Here is a 22,240-nt window from a genome sequence, read left to right as displayed (position 1 = left end):
CAGAGGGATGGACAGACAGAGAGATTGAGGGTTAAGGGATTGCTTGGGCTCTGGGCTTTGGCCAGGTGGATTCACCACAGGCAGCCATGGTCTCTGTATTTACAATGCTAGTCATGTTTTAGCCCGTTTGCGTTTCTTTTTTTTTTTACTTAAAGGTCCCATAGCGTGCTCATTTTCAGGTTCTTAGCTGTATTTTGTGTTTCTAGTAGAACATGTTCACATGCTGTAATGTTAAAAACACTTTATTTTTCTCATACTGTCTGCCTGAACATACCTGTATTCACCCTCTGTCTGAAACGCTCCGTTTTAGTTAATTTCAATGGAATTGCAACAGAATTGCATTGCTAGGCAACAGTTTGGATCCATGTTTACTTCTTGTCAGCTGATGTTATTTACATACACTGCAACAGGAAATAAACTGGGACTCATTTAGAATGTTTACGTTTAAAACCGAGTAATGGTCTAAATATTGTATATTTGTGACATGATGACATCACAAATGGACAGAAATCCTAACGGCTTGTTTCAAACGCACAATTTCTGAATACGGGCTGTGTGTATTTCTCCGTATATATTGAGCGCTTCGATACTTTCACAGTATTTATAAAGCACTTAAACCTGCTTTATAATATATAAAAGACATGAAAATCTTACTTTTTACAATATGGGACCTTTAAAAAATGGCATAAACCATCAATTATCAAAATTATTACACAAGTCGTTCATGCATGAGGATCAAATAAAGTCACTTAAAACACGCAGTACCAACCTATGTTGGAAATGCTACAGATCCCCACAAATGAATAGGAGAAATTAATGCTGAAGCTTTTTTTTGATCATCTGTTTAAGAAGCTTATATAGAGCCTGCAGAAGTCAGGATCTCTCACATGCTGAAAAAGGCATTCATTGCAAAGATAACAATGTTGGTAAATGTTCTTGTGACCTCCTGTCTGTGAGGTGCTGATCCCTCTGAATTCAGATAAAACCCCTCAGTTTTGACTCTGCCTTATCATCCTTATCCGTGGCCCCAGTTCAGCTCCACCTCACAGCAAGGCCTCACTCCTCCTCCTCCTCGTCCTCCTCCCTCTCTCTTATTGCAAAGGGGATTACGGATGGACGCAGAGACTGCAGGCCGTTCACCACTGCGGTCAAGCCAGCCGTCTTTCGTTTTTTCCAGCCTCTCTTGTGTTTAGAGTGCCCGAGTGATCTAACGTTTACGGTAATCGCTCCAGTGAGCTGTTGTTGAAGGAATACTTCTGGTTTCAGATTTCAGAGTAAAGGATGGCATGTGTGGTTTCAGATCCATTATTTGCAATCAAGTAACGGAAACGTAGTTTAATATTTGGACTTCTTAGACTACTCGCTCAAATACTGTGAACTAATTTTACTGTGTTCTTTTTCTGTAATCCCATGTCAAAGTCCCTCCCACAAAACAAGAATTAGCCTTTTTGTCTATATTTGAAGTGGGATAAAAATGCATTCTTCTAGTACACAGTAAAAGTAGTTTATAGTTCTTGTACTAGTAATCTAAGAAGTACTAAGTTCAAATTTATCAGACTCATAAAATACTTTTTTTTATTCCAGGTCAAAATTAGACAAAAAAGGCTTATTCTTGGTCTCTGGAAGGGACTTTGACATTGGATTACTCAAAAAAACTCGCAGTAAAAGTACTTCATAGTGCTTGTGCTAGTAGTCCAAGAAGTAATAAGTCCAGAAATATCAGATACATAAACTACTTATGGAAGAATTTATTTTTATCCCACATCAAAGTGAGACAAAAATGCGTATTCTTGGTCTCTGTAAAGGACTTTCACATCGGATTACTCAAAAAGTACACAGTAAAAGTACTTCATAGTGCTTGTGCTAGTAGTCCAAGAAGTACTAAGTTCAAATATATCCGTTTCATACACTACTTATAGAAGAATTTATTTTTATCCCACTTCAAATTTAGACAAAAAGGCTTATTTTTGGTCTCTGCAAAAGACTTTGACATTGCATTACTCAAAAAGTACACAGTAACAATACTTCATATTAATTGTGCAAGTAGTATAAGAAGTACTAAATCCAGAAATATCAGATACATAAACTACTTATGGAAGAATTTATTTTTATCCCATATCAAAGTGAGACAAAAACGCGTATTCTTGCTCTCTAGAAGGGGCCGTGACATTGCATAACAACTTAGTACTTCTTAAGAAGTACTTTTACTGTGTACTTTTTGAGTAATTTAATGTCAAAGTCCCTTCTAGAGACCAAAAATAAGCCTTTTTGTTTAAATTTGAAGTAGGATAAAAATAAATTGTTCCATAAGTAGTTTAGGAACCTCATATATTTGAACTTAGTACTTCTTATACTACTTGCACAGTTAATATGAAGTACTTTTACTGTGTACTTTTTGAGTAATCCGATGTGAAAGTCCCTTCTAGAGAGCAAGAATAAGACTTCTTGTCTCACTTTGATGTGGGATAAAAATAGACACACACGCCACCTTTTACTTTGAAATCCAGACCGGAAGTTTCCCTTCGTTCCTTCTATCGTTGGTGGCTTTAAAATCCGCTCTTTATATTTATACTGTACATACGGAAAGTTGTTATTGATTCGATGTTAATTCAGTTCATTACCGGGAATAATAACAGTGTTTCTGAGACATTTCATTGAGAGAGTCTCTCAGTCAGCTGACCGGAGGATAAAGAAGTGAGCACCGGGGAGCGAGATTACCGTAAACATCAGATCACTGCGCACTCTGAACACAGGAGCGGCTGCTGCTGTTTACCGACGGAGAGAAACACGGTCCCGTTACCGGCCGCTGCTAACGGCACCGGTGCCCGGCTGCAGGAGCTGCTCAGCCGCAATGAGACACTAACATCCGACCGCAGCACGGTGCACCGTGATGAGCTCATCTCCACCCCGAAGATAAGCGCAGGGAACCGGATCAGAGCAGCGGACATACTGCCGTGGAGCGTCTGGCTTTAGCTGCACACAGACACCACATCTACACCATATTACACCACATCTACACCATATTACACCACATCTACACCATATTACACCACATCTACACCATATTACACCACATCTACACCATATTACACCACATCTACACCATAGTGCGTGTTTTTGTGGAGATCGGGTGGATTGCAAACGCCTCATGACATGTTCGAGTAAGTGAGAGTCTCCTCTAGCATGATGCTCTGCAGGGATCTGGTTCTGTGTCTGTGTGGTGTTGTGGTTCGTATTCATGGTGCATGGTTTGGTGTTGTCAGATGAGTCATAGCTTTTGTAAATCCCTCTGATAACCCTGATAATGATAACCCTGGTAACAATGATAACCCTGGTAACCCTGGTAACAATGATAACCCTGGTAACCCTGGTAACACTGATAACCCTGGTAACCCTGGTAACACTGGGTCAGTGGGTGGAGGCATGCGTTGTTTATGTAAAAGCACAGGTGTGCAGCCACAGTGTGATATTAGAGCTGCTGGATAAACAGAGAGAAGCTGAGCTGTGTGTTTATGTTGCTGCTGATTCGGTCACACTGTCTGACTGTAGAGACCTCCACTACTCCACCCTCTCCACTACTCCACCCTCTGACTACAGCAGCCGCCACACCTCCACCCTCTCTACCTCTCCACCCACTGACCATAGCAGCCTCCACCCTCCACACCTCCACCCGTTTCACTGACCATAGCAACCTCCATCCTCTCCACCCTCCACACCTCCACCCTCTCTAACTCTCCACCCCTTCCACCCGTTTCACTTACCATAGCAGCCGCCACCCTCTCCACCCCTCCGCCCTCTCCACCCTCTCTACCCCTCCACCCGTTTCACTTACCATAGCAGCCGCCACCCTCTCCACCCCTCCGCCCTCTCCACCCTCTCTACCCCTCCACCCGTTTCACTGACCATAGCAGCCGCCACCCTCTCCACCTCTCCGCCCTCTTCACCCCTCCGCCCTCTCCACCCTCTCTACCCCTCCACCCCCTCCACTCGTTTCACTGACCATAGCAACCTCCACCTCTCCACATCTCCACATCTCCACCCCTCTGCCCTCTCCACCTGTTTCACTGACCATAGCAACCTCCACCCTCTCCACCTCTCCACTTCTCCATCCTCTCCACCCTCCACACCTCCACCCTCTCTAACTCTCCACCCCCTCCACCCGTTTCACTGACCATAGCAGCCGCCACCCTCTCCACCTCTCCGCCCTCTTCACCCCTCCGCCCTCTCCACCCTCTCTACCCCTCCACCCCCTCCACCCGTTTCACTGACCATAGCAGCCTCCACCCTTGCACAATCTAGTGCTTCTTAATTGCAAAGAGCTGTATTGTAATATATATAATTCATGTCTTGGTCCAGTTATCGTGTTGAGTTTAATGGACTGGGTTGTTTTGGGGCAGCCGGACCCGGACTGGACCGTACTGGACCGGACTGGACCGGTGTGCTAGCTGCTCATTAGCTGATCTGTGTCTCCCTTTAATAAGTAACCGGAGAGAGAGAGAGGACAATATTAAGGTTAACTGTCCACCAGACGGCTAACTAGAGGGTTGTGTAGGAAATCAATGCTGGTTAGATGTTTTATATTTGTGCTGCTGACGGATTTAGACCCGGGTTGTAAACACATGCTGACACAGATTCACATCACTCAGTGTGCCAGACTTACACACAACAAGCCTCTTTACTGCCCTAATGTGCGTTTACCACAAGATAATGCTACTTGTCATTATGCCAGCCTGATTATCAGTGCCGCTATAGATAATATAATATATAGGGGGTTATTTTCCTATTAAACCAGGAGGTCAGCAACCTGCAGCTCTTCAGCTCCTCTCCAGAGGCTCCCTGTGGATTTATAAAAATGGAAATGAATAACTGTTTTTTGTTTACATTTTCATTTTTATTTATCATTGTTGTAGGTCTATGGTACGACGGTACGACGGAGTATTAGGGCCACATTGAGGAGAACAAAATTAATCTGAGATTTAGAGAATAAAGTCATAATATTATGGAAAAAAAAGTCATGAGTTTACGTGAAAAAATCATAATATTACGAGAATAATGTCATAATAATATAAAGTAGTCATTTTACGTGTTATTTTCTTTTTTTATCGTTAAGTTATGACTTTTTTCTCGTAATATTATGACTTTATTCTGTAAATCTCAGATGTTTTTTCCTTCAATGTGGCCCTAATACTCCGTAGTACATTGTCTCTTTGGCCCTCACTGCATTAGACTTATATACTATATACTGAGACTATAAACTGTGTTAACTTCATCACAATGATCAAATGTTTTGCGGCTCCAGACAGATTTTTTTAATTTATTTTTTGCCTAAAATGCTGAAAGGTTATTATGTCATTTTTGCCCAATGAGGCCAAAAATATACTGCCTACCCCCACTTTAAATAATAAACACTTCTAATCGGCCCCTTATCTTGTAACATCTCTATGCTTTCCCCGAATGCATCCAGAGATCTCTTTTTGAGCTGCACGATTCTTGTGAGAACTGTCGCTTCATGTCGTATTCCCCCCGTGTGTGTAATTGAAAAATAACTGGCAAATTTCACAAAAAACTCTGAGAATCACCTTCCACCGGCTTATAAATACTTATAAGTAGTTTCACAGTCTTTGTTGTAGCTGCGCTTCCTTTTCTTTGTGCTAGTTTCCATCAAATTCTGCCTAAATCTGCGTAGCTTGTGACTTTGCGGTGACTCACAGTTTTCTCAGTTGGGCATAGCGTAGCGAAGACGGTGAAATGTTAACCTGCACCTGACCCACGTGTGCGAAGTTTGACAGCAAAAAGCCCCCGTAACGACAGCCTTCGCTGCTTTCTTCACAGCTAATTGGATAAAAGCCAGATTTTAAAAAAGTGTGCAGTGGTTTGACTTTTGAAAACTAGAGCAAATGGAAATGTGGGACATCGTCTCAATATGTGGGACAAGGGATAAAAATGCTGTGCATTCCCTCGTAAAGTGGGACACCTGGTCACCCTACGCAAAACGGACCAATCGTGTGCCGCCCACTTCAGTCCAGAGGAACAGGTTGTTATAAGAGAGAATCATGAAGAATATTTAAAAAAAAAATATTAAAGCAGAAAACATCACTGATAGCAAGAAATACTGGCAGAAAACTGCTAATCGTGTACATTCATAAGTTACAGTAATATATTTATTTTCCGCTCAAAGCCTTACAGTGTATTTCTAACTTGACAACTGCACATTATAGAGCTCTTAAGCTTTGAACTTGATGCAGCATATTTAAATGTTATACTGGATAATTGCATTTAGCCTAGTTCTGACACTGTCTACAAACAACATCGACAGACCGAGACAACTGCCGCACACTATAAAAGAGCATAGATGATATTCAGTTAACATTAAATTGATTATAATGTGATTATTACAGGGATTTATACCAAACAAAGATGTTTTCTTAAGTCTGTAGAATATAATGTGGCCAGGGCATCTCTGCAGCACGACAATATTTAATTTAAAATGGTATTTTGACACACATTTCACCTTTATTGTGATTTTGTTATGATGTATTAATTGTGTAACCCTATGTTCAAATGCATGAAAAGATATGTTTCCTTAGTGAATAGATGTGTAATGCAATGTCAACACAATATTTCAGTTACTTGATTTTCATCATCCATAATGAATGCAGAAGGGGAATAAAGTAAACCGATTTTTCAAAAGCCTCTAAAATGAAGTAAGAAGGTGCATTGAGCATGCATGAATTCACCAACAGTAGCTCTGACAATTTCAAGTCCTGTACATTGCTCCAGGAGAAAGCCTATTTTAAAAGCTTTTTTTCCCAACTCCGTCCTAACACCACTCAGGCCAGTTTAGACTCCAGTTGGGATGAAGCGAGAGAGAGAAAAAGGAGAGCGTGATGGAAGGAATAAGGAACTAAATTGTCGGGGGGATTCACCACTCGCAGTATAAATTAGGAAGGGAGATGGTACAAAAATACTCTTCCTCATCAACAGCGTGTATCAAAGCAATAGTTAACATGGGGATAGTTGGAGGAAAGAAGTTGTTTGGTGTGTGTGGAGAGCAGTTTGGCTCAAAGGGAGTAAAGAGTTCTTGATTTGGCTTCATTAATGAAATTAGCAACTGTAGCCCCGCAGAAGGAGCCACTGCAGCATACTGTCGAGTGAGTGAGCTGAGCATTCATCAAGTTGAAGGCTATCTTAAGTGTAAGAGTTTACTGATTTAAAGCTAGCGATTTGGCATCTACATCTGATTCAGGGTGTCTGCTCAGCAGAAGGGAATGGACAATAATAAATAGTTGTGTGTTTGAAAGACGGAGGCAAACTTCCAAGTTGACTAATGGTGAATGTGGCGGTTGTTGCACTTACAGAGGAATGAGGGGAAACCATGGAAACTGTGTTGTGGTGTAAATATAGACGTTTTCATGTGTCACTGGCCTGAACATAAGATGCAAATGTTTTGGAAGCAGTAGGATGACCCTGATGTGGACAGTTTAGCCTGAACTAGGGCTGCATGATTAATAAAAATTATCGAAATAGCAATATGGCCTACTGCAATTTTCAAATCGCAGTGTGTGTTAAAAAGGTGAAATGTGTGTCAAAATATCATTTAGATTGCAGAGATGTTCTGGCCTACACATCATATTCTACAGACTTGAGGAAACATCGTTGTTTGGTACAGATCCCTGCAAAAATCACACTATGATCATTTAATGTTTTTAATAAAAATGAGAATAACGATGTAAAAATGATCATTCCCTCTAATATCGCAAATCATATCGCAACTGCAATATCAGTCAAAGTAATCGCAATTAGATATTTATTCAAAATCGTGCAGCCCTAGCCTGAACCATTATATTGTCTATTAAGTGTATAGCATGTAAAATATAGAATATAATCAATGGCAATCATATGTAAATTGAAATTGCTTATTTAGAGTAGTGTATTGTCATAGTTATCGATTGCATGTCTGTCAATTCTCTAATCGTTTGAGCCCTGTCCATCCACACTGGTACTTCAAAGTCAAGACGACTGTGCAGCCTTTATCGATGTCTATATCTAATGGTGCGTTTCAGTCTTGTAATTGCGGCTCAAACTCTGAAGTTGGTGTTTTATTTTAAAGGAAAGTGCGGGTCTTGTGTTTTGTAGTAACACTTCTTGATTGGACAGTCACTGAAAGACTTTAAAGGATAACTTCAGTATTTTTCAACCTTTCTCATGTTTGTGTGTCGAAGTGACTAACGGGGACAACACTTTTTGAAATTGGTCCAGTTATGAGGGAGAACGCTGCCTCCGCTAGCTGCTAAACAAACTGTAATGTAATCATTTGGGGCAACCTGGCCCCATCATTTTACGTCCACTAAAAGTGCTTGTTTTTGCCACTGACAGCCTCAGATTGTTATTATCAGTGTCATTATGGAAAAGACTCTACAGAGAAATGAAACCTTTTCTTCTTTACCTTTTGCTTGATCCAGTCTGTTTGTTATTGTGTGTCTCGCTCGGAGAAGCCTCGTTGTGAAATGTTTCCATTGTGGAAATCAGCTAAATATTCAGCCATGACATTGAAAATCTTTTAAATAACACTAAGCTACGCTTTCTGTACTCCAACGCAACAAACTCTGACAACGCTGGTGTCCCGTGGCACTCCTCTCTCCAACTCTCACTCACGTTTCCATCGTAATCTCTTCCGGCAACAAGTCACATGACGCAGTAACAAATGGGAAGTGAAAAATCATTTTATTTCTCTGTAGAGTCCTTTCCATAATGTTTTCAGACACTTATAATAACAATCTGAGTCTGTCAGTGGCAAAAATAAACCCTTTTAATGGACGTAAAATGATGGTCCCTTACAGCACATTACAGCTTGTGGCTGGCGGCTGCAGCGTTCTCCCTGCTGTGTTGTCCCCATTGGTCACTTAGACACACAAACATGAGGAAATAGGGTCCAGGTTGGAAAATTCAGAAGTTATCCTTTAAACTACCTAACTGTCTGGCTGCTGTACCAGTCAAAATCAGCTGATAACACCGGCTAGACAGGCACTTTGAGATGGAACGCTGTTACCAAACAGGAAACGCCTGCAGCCTTTCTACATAGCATGGCATTAAAGGCATTACAGAGCAACATTTAGCCATGAAATATGAAAGAGTTTCCTCTGTTGTCCCCCGAGTTAAATCTCTCTCTGTGTCTTTTTTTTGTTTTTGTCTCCAGTACGGCCAGTAACTCTCCACGCAGCACCCCCGGCAGCTCTCCCTCCCTGCGGCGCAGGGTCCTTGGGGGTAGCAGGGCCAGTGAGAGCGAGGGAGGAGGAGAGAAGAGCAGTGCTGGAGGAGGAGGCGGAGGCGGAGGAGGAGGAGGCGGAGGAGGAGGTTCAGATAGCCCCCTGCCCTCCGTACCCTCCGCCTCCTCCCTCACATCCGCCTACCCACTTGCTACTCGCCACTTCAGCCGCAATGCCAAGGTAACTCAGAATATCCCCGGATCACGGTTTTATGTTATTGATGGCTGCTAAGCTTGAATCCTTAAACTACTGCTGCCGAGAGGTCTTTAGATATGCAGACATGAGGAGGTGAGGCAAGATGTTCCCACCAGTTCAATATACAGTATGATCGCTATGTGAGCTTTATGTGTGTGTAAAAGACTCAAATCTCTTTCATGTGATCCCAGTGAGCAATGACGTGACTAAATCAAACATGTTGTTATTATACCAAGAGTATTTATTCTGCAAGCTTGTGGCGTGTCCTCATCAAAGACTCAAATCATTTTCCCGATGACTTTGTAGAGCTTGATCTAAAACAACATTTAATAACAAGCTAACAAACAGTTGAAGGCACTATCGTGGCAGAATTTTTCAGTCAATCTGAACTTTCAGATGCATTTTCAGTAAAAAGAAATTGATAAGAAATAAACAGCTTAAATACCAAAAATGTTTCTTGCATGAGGGGAAATGGCATTCCTCTTCCATGCCAGTAAATTCTCATCCACACCAGATACGTTGAGTGAATGTTTTTTGTTTACCTTCCTTTTTAGCCGTGTGAGCTGTTACAATGTTGACTGTTTGCTCTCTGTACATTTTCCTTAACCAGTTCTTTGTGCCTGAAGGTTTCGTTTAAGCTTTCACATCTCTTTTATGTCAGGCTCATTGTTGTGAGAAGAACAGCTTGTTATACTAATGGCTGTTCATTACAGCTGGTCAGTGAAACGTACCTTTTCTAAAATGGAGAAGTGATGACAAACTGCGAAACCTCAAGGTTACATAAAACGGGCTTAGCCTAGGGACCGGACTGGCAGGATCACATGCATACAGATATCGATATACTCGCATAAAATCAGTTTGTAGTGTTTGTAATCTTTTTATTCTGACAGAATGTGGGTACTGTTCACTACTAAACATGCTGTTACTTCTTTACAGAAAATGCAGAGCTGGTACAATGTGAGTATACATTCACATCCCCTCATAAGGCATTTTCACTCCAGGGAGTTTGACTTTGCTGATGTTTGTTTGTTTTTAGTTCCAGACTGGTGGAACTGGTAGACATAGCAAATTGTTGACTATCACTATTTATCCTTTTAAGTTTTTAACCAAACATCCCAGATCCAGCCTAAGACTTCCAGCTGTTGTGCAGGCTATTCGTGAAGTAGAATACCATGTTCTCCTTTCTCTTTCCTGTCCTCAACCTCAGGTTCTCAGTCCTACATACAAACAGCGGAATGAGGATTTTCGTAAACTCTTTAAGAAACTTCCTGACACAGAGCGACTTATAGTGGGTGAGTGAGACACATCAGTGTCAAAAGACATGTTGGCATATGATAAACTAGGGCTGGGCGATATGGAGAAAAATCAAATATCACGATATTTTGGACAAAATACCTCAATATCGATATTATGACTATTTCGTAGGTTGTCCATTGGTGCTTTCATAAAATATTTACACAATGAGATTTTTGTTAAATAATCACAGGTAATGTGGATATAATGACTAAGTGGGTAAAGGCAAATGATAGAACAGCAAGAACAGTCTGGTAAGTTCAGAAAATTACATCTGCAGCCTTTAAAACCAGGTACACTTATGAATACGATATCCAAAATCTGAGACGATATCTCAGTCTCATATCATGATATTGATACAATATCGATTTATTGCCCAGCCCTGGGATAAACTCAGTGTGCTGAGTGGCACCACACACTCAAGAAGATTAAATACTTATCAAACTGCTCACTTAAAAATCAACCTCTTGAATTGTTGAAATGAGTTGTTTTTTTTATACAAGCCGGTGTCTCTCTTTCAATTGACCTCTTTTCTTTTCCTGTTTCTTTCCTCAGACTACTCTTGCGCTCTGCAGAAGGACATACTGCTTCAGGGCCGCCTTTATCTGTCGGAGAATTGCCTCTGTTTCTACAGTAACATCTTCCGCTGGGAAACCACTGTAAGCCATGCACGCGCTGTGTACACATTTGCACACGCACAATCAAACAAATGCCTGTTGTAACTCGGTTAATGTGACACCTGCTATCAGATAAGAAGTCCTTTTAATGCACTTGTTTGCAGATCAATATAGATACGCTCAGGCCCTCGGTGAGATAAGAGTGTCGCGCACTGAAGCATACACACAGTAAATCTCTCTTTCCTTCTTGTTACAGATCACTATCCTGCTGAAAGACGTGACCTCTATGACCAAGGAGAAGACTGCCAAGCTCATCCCAAACGCCATCCAGATCAGCACTGACAATGAGAAGGTCAGACTCGAGCACAAATAATACTGAGCCCTAGTTTGGGCCCATTTGCAAAGACCTTAAAGGGATAGTTCAGGTGTTTTGAAGGGAGGTTGTATGAGGTACTTATCCATAGTCAGTGTATTACCTACAGTAGATGACGGTCGGCACACCCCCAGTTTGACGAAGCAGACAGGAGTTATTACTCAGGAGCAAAGCAATGTACTGCTGTGGACGGGACAGCGGCAAAACGTATTTTAGCCTCCTAAAAGAAAAGCTCACCTAAAAAAATCAATATCAGTTTAAGTGTACGTTATATTTAGAATATTTTCACCTGTTTACCTTGCCGTCAGACAGCCCTTTCCGACAGGGAACTGAAGCCGTTGTATCCCTCTATGCTCTCGCCTAATCCACCAGACTCCATTGATAAATGTGATTTTACTTTACAGAACAAGGGGGTTACTAGACTACCACTACCTCAATCTGTTTGTGCTATTGTGTGACTTTGGTAAATGCGAACCAACCAAAGTCAAACAATAATACAAACAAACTAACCGATCGAGGCAGCGGTAGACCAGCAAGTCCCGTGTTCTGCGAGGTAAAATTACAGTTTTTTTCAGTGGAGTCTGGTTGCTTTGGCGAGGGCTTAGATAGCGGCTTCAGTTCTCTGTCGGAAACAAAGACTGTATAGACTTTCTTTTGGGTGGCTGAAATACATTCTGCTGCTGCCCCCGTCCACAGCAGTACATTGCTTTGCTCCTGTGCAGTAACTGCTGTCTATTTCGCCAAACTGGGGGGGCCTGCCGACTAGGGATGTCACGATACCAGAAATCTAGTAGTCGATATCAATACCAGTGCATTTCCACGATTCTCGATACCCAATTCGATACCACGGTACAACCCCGCAAGCCCCGCAGCAAAAGCTTTCCCGGAGAGGCCAGACACACCGCCACCCGACGGTAAAGATCAGAGTCAGCGCTCTGCACATACTGACCGTATCTTTCTTGTAAAATGTCCGGTGTAATTGGTAACACCGGTGTTGTCACAAGTTTATTAACCGGTGGGAAAATTTTCCTCACCGTCACATCTCTACCAATGACCATTACAGGCATCGTACGGTACCTTCGGTATTGTAGAAAAAGAGTACCGTCACTTTTTTAGAATTTGGGCATCGACTTGGTACCGAAGTATCGGTTCTCGTGACATCCCTAGTGCCGACTGTCATCTACTGTAAGTAATATACCTACCCCTTCTCTATCCTTCACAGTTTAAGTTAAGTGCTGTCGCAAAAGCATGAAAAGTGTTAGCTGTTGATGCTGTTTACTTCAAATTATCCTTTTTTAGCTAGTGAAGCAGTATGAAATGAGCTGACTCAACTTTATCTCCCCTGACTGTGACAAAGCAAACATCCCAACAGAGGGAAACCATCGGTCAAATCACATTTTTTCTTATTTTTTCTTCCTTCCTTTCCCCCCGTCTTCCTGTCCCACTGATATTCACCCTCTCAGCACTTCTTCACATCTTTCGGAGCAAGGGATCGCAGCTTCATGATGATTTTCCGTCTGTGGCAGAACGCGCTGTTGGACAAGGTACAATCTCCTCTCCCACTTTGCCGCTGCCTGGTGTGACACGGCTAGTAGTTAACATCTTAGAATAGAACTGAGTGTCAAGAAACAGGAGATGGCAACAAACACAGGGTTGGGTGAACAGTTTAAATCACTGTTATTTACTGCATTTGAATATAGACATTTATTTGGACAGCGCTGGTGCAGAAACACAGCAGCGTAGTATTAAAGCACATGGCAACAGACGTCTAGATGAAACATATTGACTTAATGTTTCACCTGCAAAAGGCTGTCAAACAAAACACTAAGTCACTGCCAAGAATAATCACCAAATGCTATTCTGTGATTTAGGGCTGCACAATGAATCAGATATCAATCACGATCACGATTTTGGCTTCCCGCAATTAAAGCTTCAGTAGGCAGAATATTTTTGGCATCATTGGGCAAAAAATCCATAATAACCTTTCAGCATATTGTAATATAATTGCTCTGAGAAAAAAACTAGACCTCTGCACCTCCTCATGGCTCTGTTTTCAGGCTTTAGAAAATCTAGCCCGTGACGGGAGACTTTGGCCAATCACAGGTCATTTCGGAGAGAGAGCGTTCCTATTGGCTGTTCTGGAAATACAGATGCGCGTACACATCCCTTCAGATGGTGAAAGCCTGATTCAACGGCGGAACACTGCAAAGCAACCCACAAAAGGAAGAAGGACTTATCAAAAAGAGTCGAAGTGTTTCAGAGACGGAGAGAAAATGTTGCTAATAGTTCAGCCTTCTGCTCACGGCTGTGGCGCAACGCCTACGGTTAGCAGAAGGCTAAAGTATTAGCAACATTTTCTCTCCATCTCTGAAGCACTTTGGCGATATTGTAGCTTGCTAAAGCCTCAAATCACAGCATGTCATCTCAAAGGTCTTTACAGGCCAACAAGTCTGCAAAGAAATCAAGAGGGTAGTTCTCAGAATTGCCGCTATATAACAGCATCAGGATCACAATCGGGATGATGTTTGAAATGAATGACCAGCACTCGTACTGGTTACTGTATGAAGCGATGCACATGTCCCTGTTCTTCTGGTGGGAGTGGCTTAGGACAGAGAGGGGAGAGAGGAGAGCTACAGGAGCAGGGTTTTATTTGTGCCTTTTCCAGGAAATTGCCTACTTTGGGGTATCACTTAAATTACAATATGCTGAAAGGTTATTATGGATTTTTGCCCGATAATGCCAAAAATAAACTCTCTCCCCCAGCTATAAATGAACATGATCAACTGCAATATTGACGTTTAAAATGCGTGCTCCGATCAGAGAAAACTCAGCTGCATATCAAATCAAGCGCTTCCTGAACTAACAGCCAGCCACCAGGGGGCGATCGAGATGTTTTAGCTTCACTTTTGGGGAGCTGCCATGCCGCTGCGTGCCATGCCGCTGCGTGCCATGCCGCTGCGTGCCATGCCGCTGCGTGCCATGCCGCTGCGCTGCGTGCACACCCGACAACGGGAGCTTGTGAAAAACCTCCTTGAATGTTGCAGCTGCAGTCCTAAGTAGAAGAGTAATATACTGTATACAACTCGTTAAAGGAAAACGTACTGAATTCATGGGGAAAAAAACATTTTAAATCTTATTTTGAAAAAGAATTGTACATTAGCAGGAATGTAGCATAACATGGAGGTGAAAGCAGCGCTCTGTTTATTTAAATGTGAAAGTGCAAAAAAAAAAATGTTGTCCCTAAAATCAATGAATAGCCGTGATCTCAATGTTGATCATAATAATCATGACTATCATTTTGGCTGTAATCGTGCAGCCCTATTGTGATTAAAATCAGAGGTGTTAACTTCAAACTTACTTATTTGCTGACATGATGGATTGAATTTGTCATTAGTCATCTTGGAGGTCAGCAAAATTCAATGTAGTCTATAAAAGAAATTTCAAAGTCAGCCCTGTGTGATGTGTGACCTGTATGAATGTATTCACTGTATTATGCTGACAATGAAGTGGTTGTGTCCTGACTGGTTGGATGCCCCCCATCAGTAATCAGTTATTTTAATTTGATCCCTATTAACTACTCAACAAGAATATTGTGTGTTTTTGTTACAGTCTCTATCCCCCAAAGAGCTCTGGCACATCGTACACCAGTGTTACGGCACTGAGCTGGGCCTCACTAGTGAAGACGACGACTATGTCTCCCCCACCGCCGAACACATGAACGGCTTACTGTGAGTGTTCATGTGTAAAAACATGTTAATATACGGTGCAGTTTATGTTATTGGAGAGTCTTGTATTGTCTAAAATAAAAATTCCTATATGTTGTTTTCAGGGCTGTTAATCACGATTAATCTCAAATTAATCACACTTTTTTTCATTTGTTTGAAATGTACCCTAAAGTATTTAATACTCTTATCAACCTGGAAGTGGGAAAATATGCCGCTTTATGCAAATGTACGTATATATTTATTTTTGGAAATCAACTAACAACACAAACAATGACAGATATTGTCCAGAAACCCTCACAGGTACTGCATTTAGCATGAAACAATATGCCCAAATCATAACATGGCAAACTGCAGCCCAACAGGCAACAACAGCTGTCAGTGTGTCAGTGTGCTGACTTGACTATGACTTGCCCCAAACTGCATGTGATTATCATAAAGTGGGCATGTCTGTAAAGGGGAGACTCGTGGGTACCCATAGAACCCATTTACATTCACTGATCTGGAGGTCAGAGGTCAAGGGACCCCTTTGAAAATGACCAGGACAGTTTTCCCTCACCAAAATGTAGCCTAACTTTGGAGCTTTTTTCAACCCTCTTTCCGACAAGCTGGAATGATAATGACGTGGTTTTCCAGTTTCATCTACCAGTGCCTTCACTCTATCTCTAATACTGAGTCCACTACAGCCTCTTCAGTACAATAATGTTGGGTCTCAGAGGGTTAATGTCAGCTAGCATAACAATTGCATTAAACACTTTCTCTCGCAGACTTGTCTTTGTCTCACACACTCTCACTTCCTCTCCCTCTGTTCCCCAGGCAAGGAGACGAGTCAGTGTCGGTTACAGATCTACTAGACCTGAGCTCAGTGTCGGTTCCCTCTACGGGCAGCTCTCCCCCTCCCCTGGTGCCCTGCGGTCTAGCCAGCTTTCCCTCAGCTACCAACCTCGTGGGCTCCTCTCCCCCTTCCTCCGCCTCCTGTCTGCCCATCGAGGTGCCTTCGTCATCTGGACGCAGACTCAGCTCTGACCCCCTCGAACCCAGCCCGCCCAGCTCCCACAGCTCGCTGCTGTCCACCACTCCCACCAATGCCTCCGCCTCTGCCCCGGCCTCTGCTGCCTCCTTTGTGAGTGTTCCTCTTGACACATACTTTGGCATACGACATTGTAAAAGCTAGTCTTCAATGTTGTGTTACGCATAGCCTCGAACACAACATTCAAACCGAGAGCTCAGATCAGTGTGTAGAGTCTTTTTTCAGTCTGTCCCTCTCGTAGATGTAGGTCACTATTATCCAGCCAGAGTCAGCTAGCCACCTAGAGACGGAGGACACCTGGACTCACAACAGTCCTGTAAACTGCGGCAGGTGCACATATAGTGTAACTATTCACGTCACAATTTACGGGACTGTTGTGACTCAAAACAGCTAACGTAGCAGCTGTCACCTTTGCCAGTTTTTGACTGAAACTAAAGTTTAGTGCAGTGTAATCATTGTTCCACCTGGTGGATTCTGTGTTTGTGTAATGCCACTGTCTAGACAGCTGTGATTCATGTTGTACTTGATTAACAAATCTTATTTGTACACTTGCTAACATATCCAGAACAAACTGGCATTAATAGAGTTTAGTAGTTTCATTTGAACACTCAAATTGATGTACTACTTTAATCTGGAGTTGTTCTACTGACATGACGTCATCTAGAAGATTTGGGACTTAGTAAAGCGTTGATACAAATCTGACCCTGACTTCACCTGTGATAGTTTATTATTAACTATGTTTAAATTACCGTACTGAACAAATCAGATGCTTGATTACAACAATAAATAATCCAGGATATGGCAGGTTTATTTACTGTATATAGCACCTTTTGAACACAGCGACAACATAACAAAAAATACTACACAATAACAGGATATATTTAAGTAAGGATGTGCGATACTGTGTAGTTGCTCACAGATCAGTTCTGCTCAGAAACAGCTGCTGTGGCGGTTTCCTCTGCAGTCTTGATCTTGATAAGGACAGATCAAGCCTTAGCTGAGCTAAAGTGAATAAATGGAGAGCTGTGTTGACTGTGTGTCGATTTCAGATTAATTCCACGGCTGCAGCGGTATGTCTGCTCATGCCACGTCGACATGAGGTCAGCTCAGCTGAGGCCTCTCAAGTCATATGACAATGGGGTGATTTCCCTACACACCTCTTGCTAACTGTCCTCTGGTGTGCGTTTTTTTCCCCCCTCACTGCAATCAGAATCTGGAAGACGGTGGGGACAGCCTGTTCGAGTCAGCCAATCACATGCTGCCCCCGCCAAGCACCAGTCTGGGAAACCTCTCCTCATTGGACATCACTAACGATGAGGAGCTGCCCACAGACCCCAGCAACTCCTCTGACACGCAAGAAGAGAGTGAGTGTTTTTCGGGTGAAGCCCAGTAGTGATGAGAAAGTGTAACGTATACATGAAGATTAGATTAGAATACATATGTTTAATTTTAATGATGCAATACTTTGTCAATTGAGTGAATTAAAAATCAGCAAAAACACAACAGTCAGTTGTTCTGAACTTGCAGCTGAGGTAAAATTTTACCTCTTTAAAGGGACAGTTCACCCCAAAATCAAAAATACATATTTTTCATCTTACCTGAAGTGTTATTTATCAATATACTTGTGTTATCCTCTTAATTCACTGTGCTCATTTAAGGTTGTTAGCTTTAATCTGATTGTGAACTAACCTCATCTTTATAAAGGTGCTAAAGATTATTGTAGTTCTATTTTTGTCCCTTCCTCCTGATCACCATGAACGAGACGTTTCTTTCTGCTTCATTCCTCTCCTTCCTTCAACAATAACTGCAGGGATTTTCAAACATTAATAGGGAGCGATTCACTGCTCTTCTGAGTGAATCTGCCCTGAACTAAATTCAATAATTCCTTTGGAAGTTTATGCATGTTGTTTTGGCATATTGTCAGATGATGAACCTAAAAATTGCTTCCAGGCTGACAAGATTAAGATATGAATGCGTGGAGGTTTAATAATACTAAGCGTAGAGCAAAGGTATTAGCAGAAGATGTTTAAACCAGAAACTGCTCATATCTGTGATTCCCCTGAAATTATTTGGCAATGAAATCATGATCACGCCTAGAGAGAGTGTGATTATTTAATCATCAAATTGATCTCTAAAACAAACACACCTGGGAGTTTTAATGTTTACAAACGCCGGCAAAAGTTTAACATTTCATTTGGATGCATTTCTAGAACTGGAACCTGCACCGGATTTATAACTCCGAACAAAACAACAACAACTAAAACTATTGAGTGAAAATACAATCTAAAGAAAAGTGAATCATTCTGTTTTCCTCCGGGCCTTCAGGTGAGGTGGAGTCGTTCTGTGCTGACCTGAACGGGCGGCGGCACATCAACACCGTGCTCCGCATGAGTGTAGACAAGCTGCACGACCTGCTCTTCTCTGCTGACACGAACTTCATCCAGCACCTCTTCTCCCAGCGACACTTTACTGGTAGGTTAAACACACACGCACACACGCGCACACACATATGATGGTCAAAACGTTGTACTGCTTGTACACAACTTTCTCTTGGGTTACACAACTCCCTAATGATTAAATATGAAGGTACTTTTTGTTTTTATTGGGTCATTGAACCCATGTTTGAGAGATCTCTGTGAGCTCTTTCTCCTGCTGTGAAACTATTGTTAAGCTTTTTACAGTGATGCGAATATGATAAAAAGTTATTTTTTATAAAACGGTCACTATATCCTGACAATAGTGCATGAGACAGATAAGCTGTGAAAAAGATAACCATCATTTATAAATGGTAAATTGATAGTTAATTAAACTTTGTTAATAGTTATTTTACTGTTAAACAATGAAATGATAATTAATCATTTTGACTAATTATTAGTAATGCTATAATTTATGTTATTTTAACAGTTTATTGATGCACACATTATTACATTATAACGTAATTATAGATTTACTAATAATTAGTAACCATTATTATTACATTTTATATATATATATATATATATATATATATTTGTATATTTATATATATATTTTATGTTTATTTATTTATATATTTTTATATATATATATATATATTTTTATATATATATTTATATATAATAATAAATATGTTTTTAATCATATTTGCTCAAAGTTACCGACTGCAGCTTTAAACTCAGTTGCCGGTGCACTGCGAGTATCTATTTGTGTTGTTGCCACAATGTTAGTTATCCCGCAAATACCTCTACTTGTCATCTTTGAATCTGTGGAAACATGTTTTTGGTGATCTTTTTTTTTAAGTCGTTTTGTGCTCTTATGAAGCAGCTGTGCTACTTGGTTCAGCTGATAAATACAAATGTAGTGAAGTACCCCCCCACCCCTCAAAGACATGCTGTATTGTGCTGCTAATGAGGGTGCCACACTAGCTGTTTCCGCTGTGTTAACCACCCTCCATTACTGATTCTTCTTCTCTTTGACACTCTGTTTTTTTCATGCCTTGCTTTTCTCACTGTACGGCTATATTTTTAATTTGACAGACTGATAATTAAGGTCATCTTATAAATCTATCTGCATAAATGCAGTGTATATTTTTGACTTTTTCCTCTAGTAGTTTAAATGAGGACAGCGGTGAGGCCGTGGAGTTGATTTGGCCGGTGGCTACCCCAGTTGGAAGTCCAGCTCGCTTGGGAACATTGTGTAGCTCTAATTGGGGCATTTCTTTTTTCTTTTTTTTATGAAGGAGTGTGGATAGACTCTCTGTTTTCCTCTCTCTCCCTTCAACCCCTCTGGATCTATTGGTCTCTTCCCTCTTCATTTATAAATTCTCAACCTCTCTTGTTCTCTCTTATTTTAACAAAATCTCTCGGGACTTTTTGTATTTTGTTCTCTTTTGACTCACTCATGTTCTCCGTCTCTCTCTTAGACCTAGCGGTGGGTGAATGGCAGCAGGACAGCAGCAGTGGGAGTACCAGCCGTGTGCTCAGCTACACCATCGCCCTCAACAACCCCCTTGGCCCCAAGACTGCCCCTGTGGTGGAGACGCAGGTCAGTCCTTGACAAACACTGGCCTTTTTTTTAGTTTCATTATTTAACCCGTTGGCAAATACCTGAGACAGAAACACTGTGCTCATTTAGCTTCAACTGGAGTGGAACTTCCTCTATAGACGTATGTAGTTGTGTCTTTGGGATCTTTTTTACATTCTTTGCTTTGTAGTGATTCCAGGTTTGGGTCCAGTGCAGGCACCAGTTCTTAAAGCGATAATCTGTTGTAACAAAAACAATTAATCTTTACACATCATGAAACCAAATGAAGAATTAATTCAGAAATAAATCTGGAAATAATGTTACATCTACTCAGACCAAACCATTACTGCCATGCAATTAAAACTATAACGTTAAAGGCAGGGTTGAGGATGTTATCCAGTATTTACTATTTGTGATATTGGTTGAAATGGTCTTTACACCCCGACAGCGATCCTTTACTGATGAGCTCTGAAAAATGACCGTAAAAGAGCCGTCATCTGTAGCTGCTGTAATCTTGTAAAAACGTCTACCAATCACTGCCTCGCGGTCCGCTTGGAAAGAACCAATCAGATGCCTCCCTGCTCGTACTCTACCCTCGGCGTGCACCAGCCTGAACTCAAAGTGCGTTGCCGCCGCACGTTTCCTGGAGAATGGAAGAGAAACCTCAGCCCTGCAGTAGCACTGCCGCGGTTACTTGTCATGAGGTAGCGTTGTTGGGTTGAGGTCCTCTCTCCGCTGTGTGTCTGTGAAGTAGTTACGATGCGGCGCTGCTCGTGCATGTGTGGGGGGGCGTTGCATTGGAAGGAGCCCCGAGGGGAGGAGGTTGGTTTAGACGGTGCTCCTGAGGTGATGCTACTTTCAAATGATGCTGTCGTCGACCCTATCTGTAAGTCCTTCAGTTACAAGATAGGTTACATTTTATTAAGCCGATCTAAATAAAAAAAGTCTTGAGCTTAGATTTAAAAAGTACTAGGTCAGTGACAGTGCGTGTATCAGGGGGTAACTTGTTCCATAGTTTAGGAGCAGCGACAGCAAAAGCACAGCTTATACCTCGACCTCGGGAGAAAAAGTTGACCCCATGACTGCAAATTTTTAATTCGGAGATTTCGCACCGTGAATAAAGGCATCAACCAATCACATTTTGCAGAAGGGACATATTCATATAAACATACATAACAGTGGCGGCCGGGGATGACAGGAGGAAACCAACCCACGGCGTCACGTTATTTTACACAAGTTACTACTTATCTCTATTTTCTTTCTTTATGAAACAAAAGAACATAATTCAAATTCAGTATACAGGGGATAGTATCCAAGTAGAACAATAACAAAGAGCCAGGGGTATACCACACTAGACAAAAACATACAGATATTTAGTGTCTTGATAGCCTTTTTTCTTAGTTGAATTAGAAAGTGGCTTCACATATTGCTCAACATCCTTCAAGAAAACAACAAAATAAGGGGTTTATTGTTAAATTTATAATTATAAATAAAACATTTTGCTAACAAACTTTATTAAAAGAAAATATTGTCTTCTCTTTGTTTTGTTTTTTGAAGAAACCAAACACCACATTCTCCTGTAATAATGTCTTGAAAGATATGATGACAGATCTGCAAAGGTCTTTATGTCTTTTTTTAATTTCGGCATGTAGTGACTGGCAGGGTAATATTTACGAATGATTTAAAATGACACTTCCTTAACCTCATTCTCTATTAGGTATTTATGAGGAAGAATCCAGACC

At 41.5% G+C, this 22,240-nt stretch overlaps 1 protein-coding gene and 1 long non-coding RNA gene across 6 annotated transcripts in view; one reads left to right on the top strand and one right to left on the bottom strand.

The window, feature by feature from the left end:
• Window positions 1-22,240, top strand: part of gramd1a (GRAM domain containing 1A) — a 49,370-nt gene that overhangs the window by 13,948 nt on the left and 13,182 nt on the right. For 4 of the 5 annotated variants that reach the window (XM_037786145.1, XM_037786146.1, XM_037786147.1 and 1 more), the window contains 11 exons: window positions 9,197-9,446; window positions 10,398-10,418; window positions 10,669-10,753; window positions 11,310-11,413; window positions 11,628-11,723; window positions 13,208-13,288; window positions 15,354-15,472; window positions 16,283-16,589; window positions 17,707-17,860; window positions 18,822-18,968; window positions 20,398-20,519. In XM_037786145.1, the coding sequence (XP_037642073.1) occupies window positions 9,197-9,446; window positions 10,398-10,418; window positions 10,669-10,753; window positions 11,310-11,413; window positions 11,628-11,723; window positions 13,208-13,288; window positions 15,354-15,472; window positions 16,283-16,589; window positions 17,707-17,860; window positions 18,822-18,968; window positions 20,398-20,519 (1,486 nt within the window). Of the gene's footprint in view, window positions 1-3,067; window positions 3,162-9,196; window positions 9,447-10,397; window positions 10,419-10,668; window positions 10,754-11,309; window positions 11,414-11,627; window positions 11,724-13,207; window positions 13,289-15,353; window positions 15,473-16,282; window positions 16,590-17,706; window positions 17,861-18,821; window positions 18,969-20,397; window positions 20,520-22,240 lie in introns of those variants that run through there. The other variant, XM_037786148.1, reaches the window with a different exon arrangement.
• On the bottom strand, window positions 12,262-22,165 carry LOC119497793. The gene is made up of 3 exons (XR_005208989.1): window positions 22,155-22,165; window positions 16,253-16,259; window positions 12,262-12,391 (listed from the first exon to the last, which is right to left on the bottom strand). It is a non-coding gene; the product is annotated as an uncharacterized LOC119497793 (long non-coding RNA).

The sequence above is a fragment of the Sebastes umbrosus genome, chromosome 11 (assembly GCF_015220745.1).
Source record: "Sebastes umbrosus isolate fSebUmb1 chromosome 11, fSebUmb1.pri, whole genome shotgun sequence".
In the NCBI taxonomy this organism is placed as follows: domain Eukaryota; kingdom Metazoa; phylum Chordata; class Actinopteri; order Perciformes; family Sebastidae; genus Sebastes; species Sebastes umbrosus.
The sequence above is the reverse complement of the archived record's forward strand: the minus strand, read 5'-3'. Positions and strand labels throughout refer to the sequence as shown.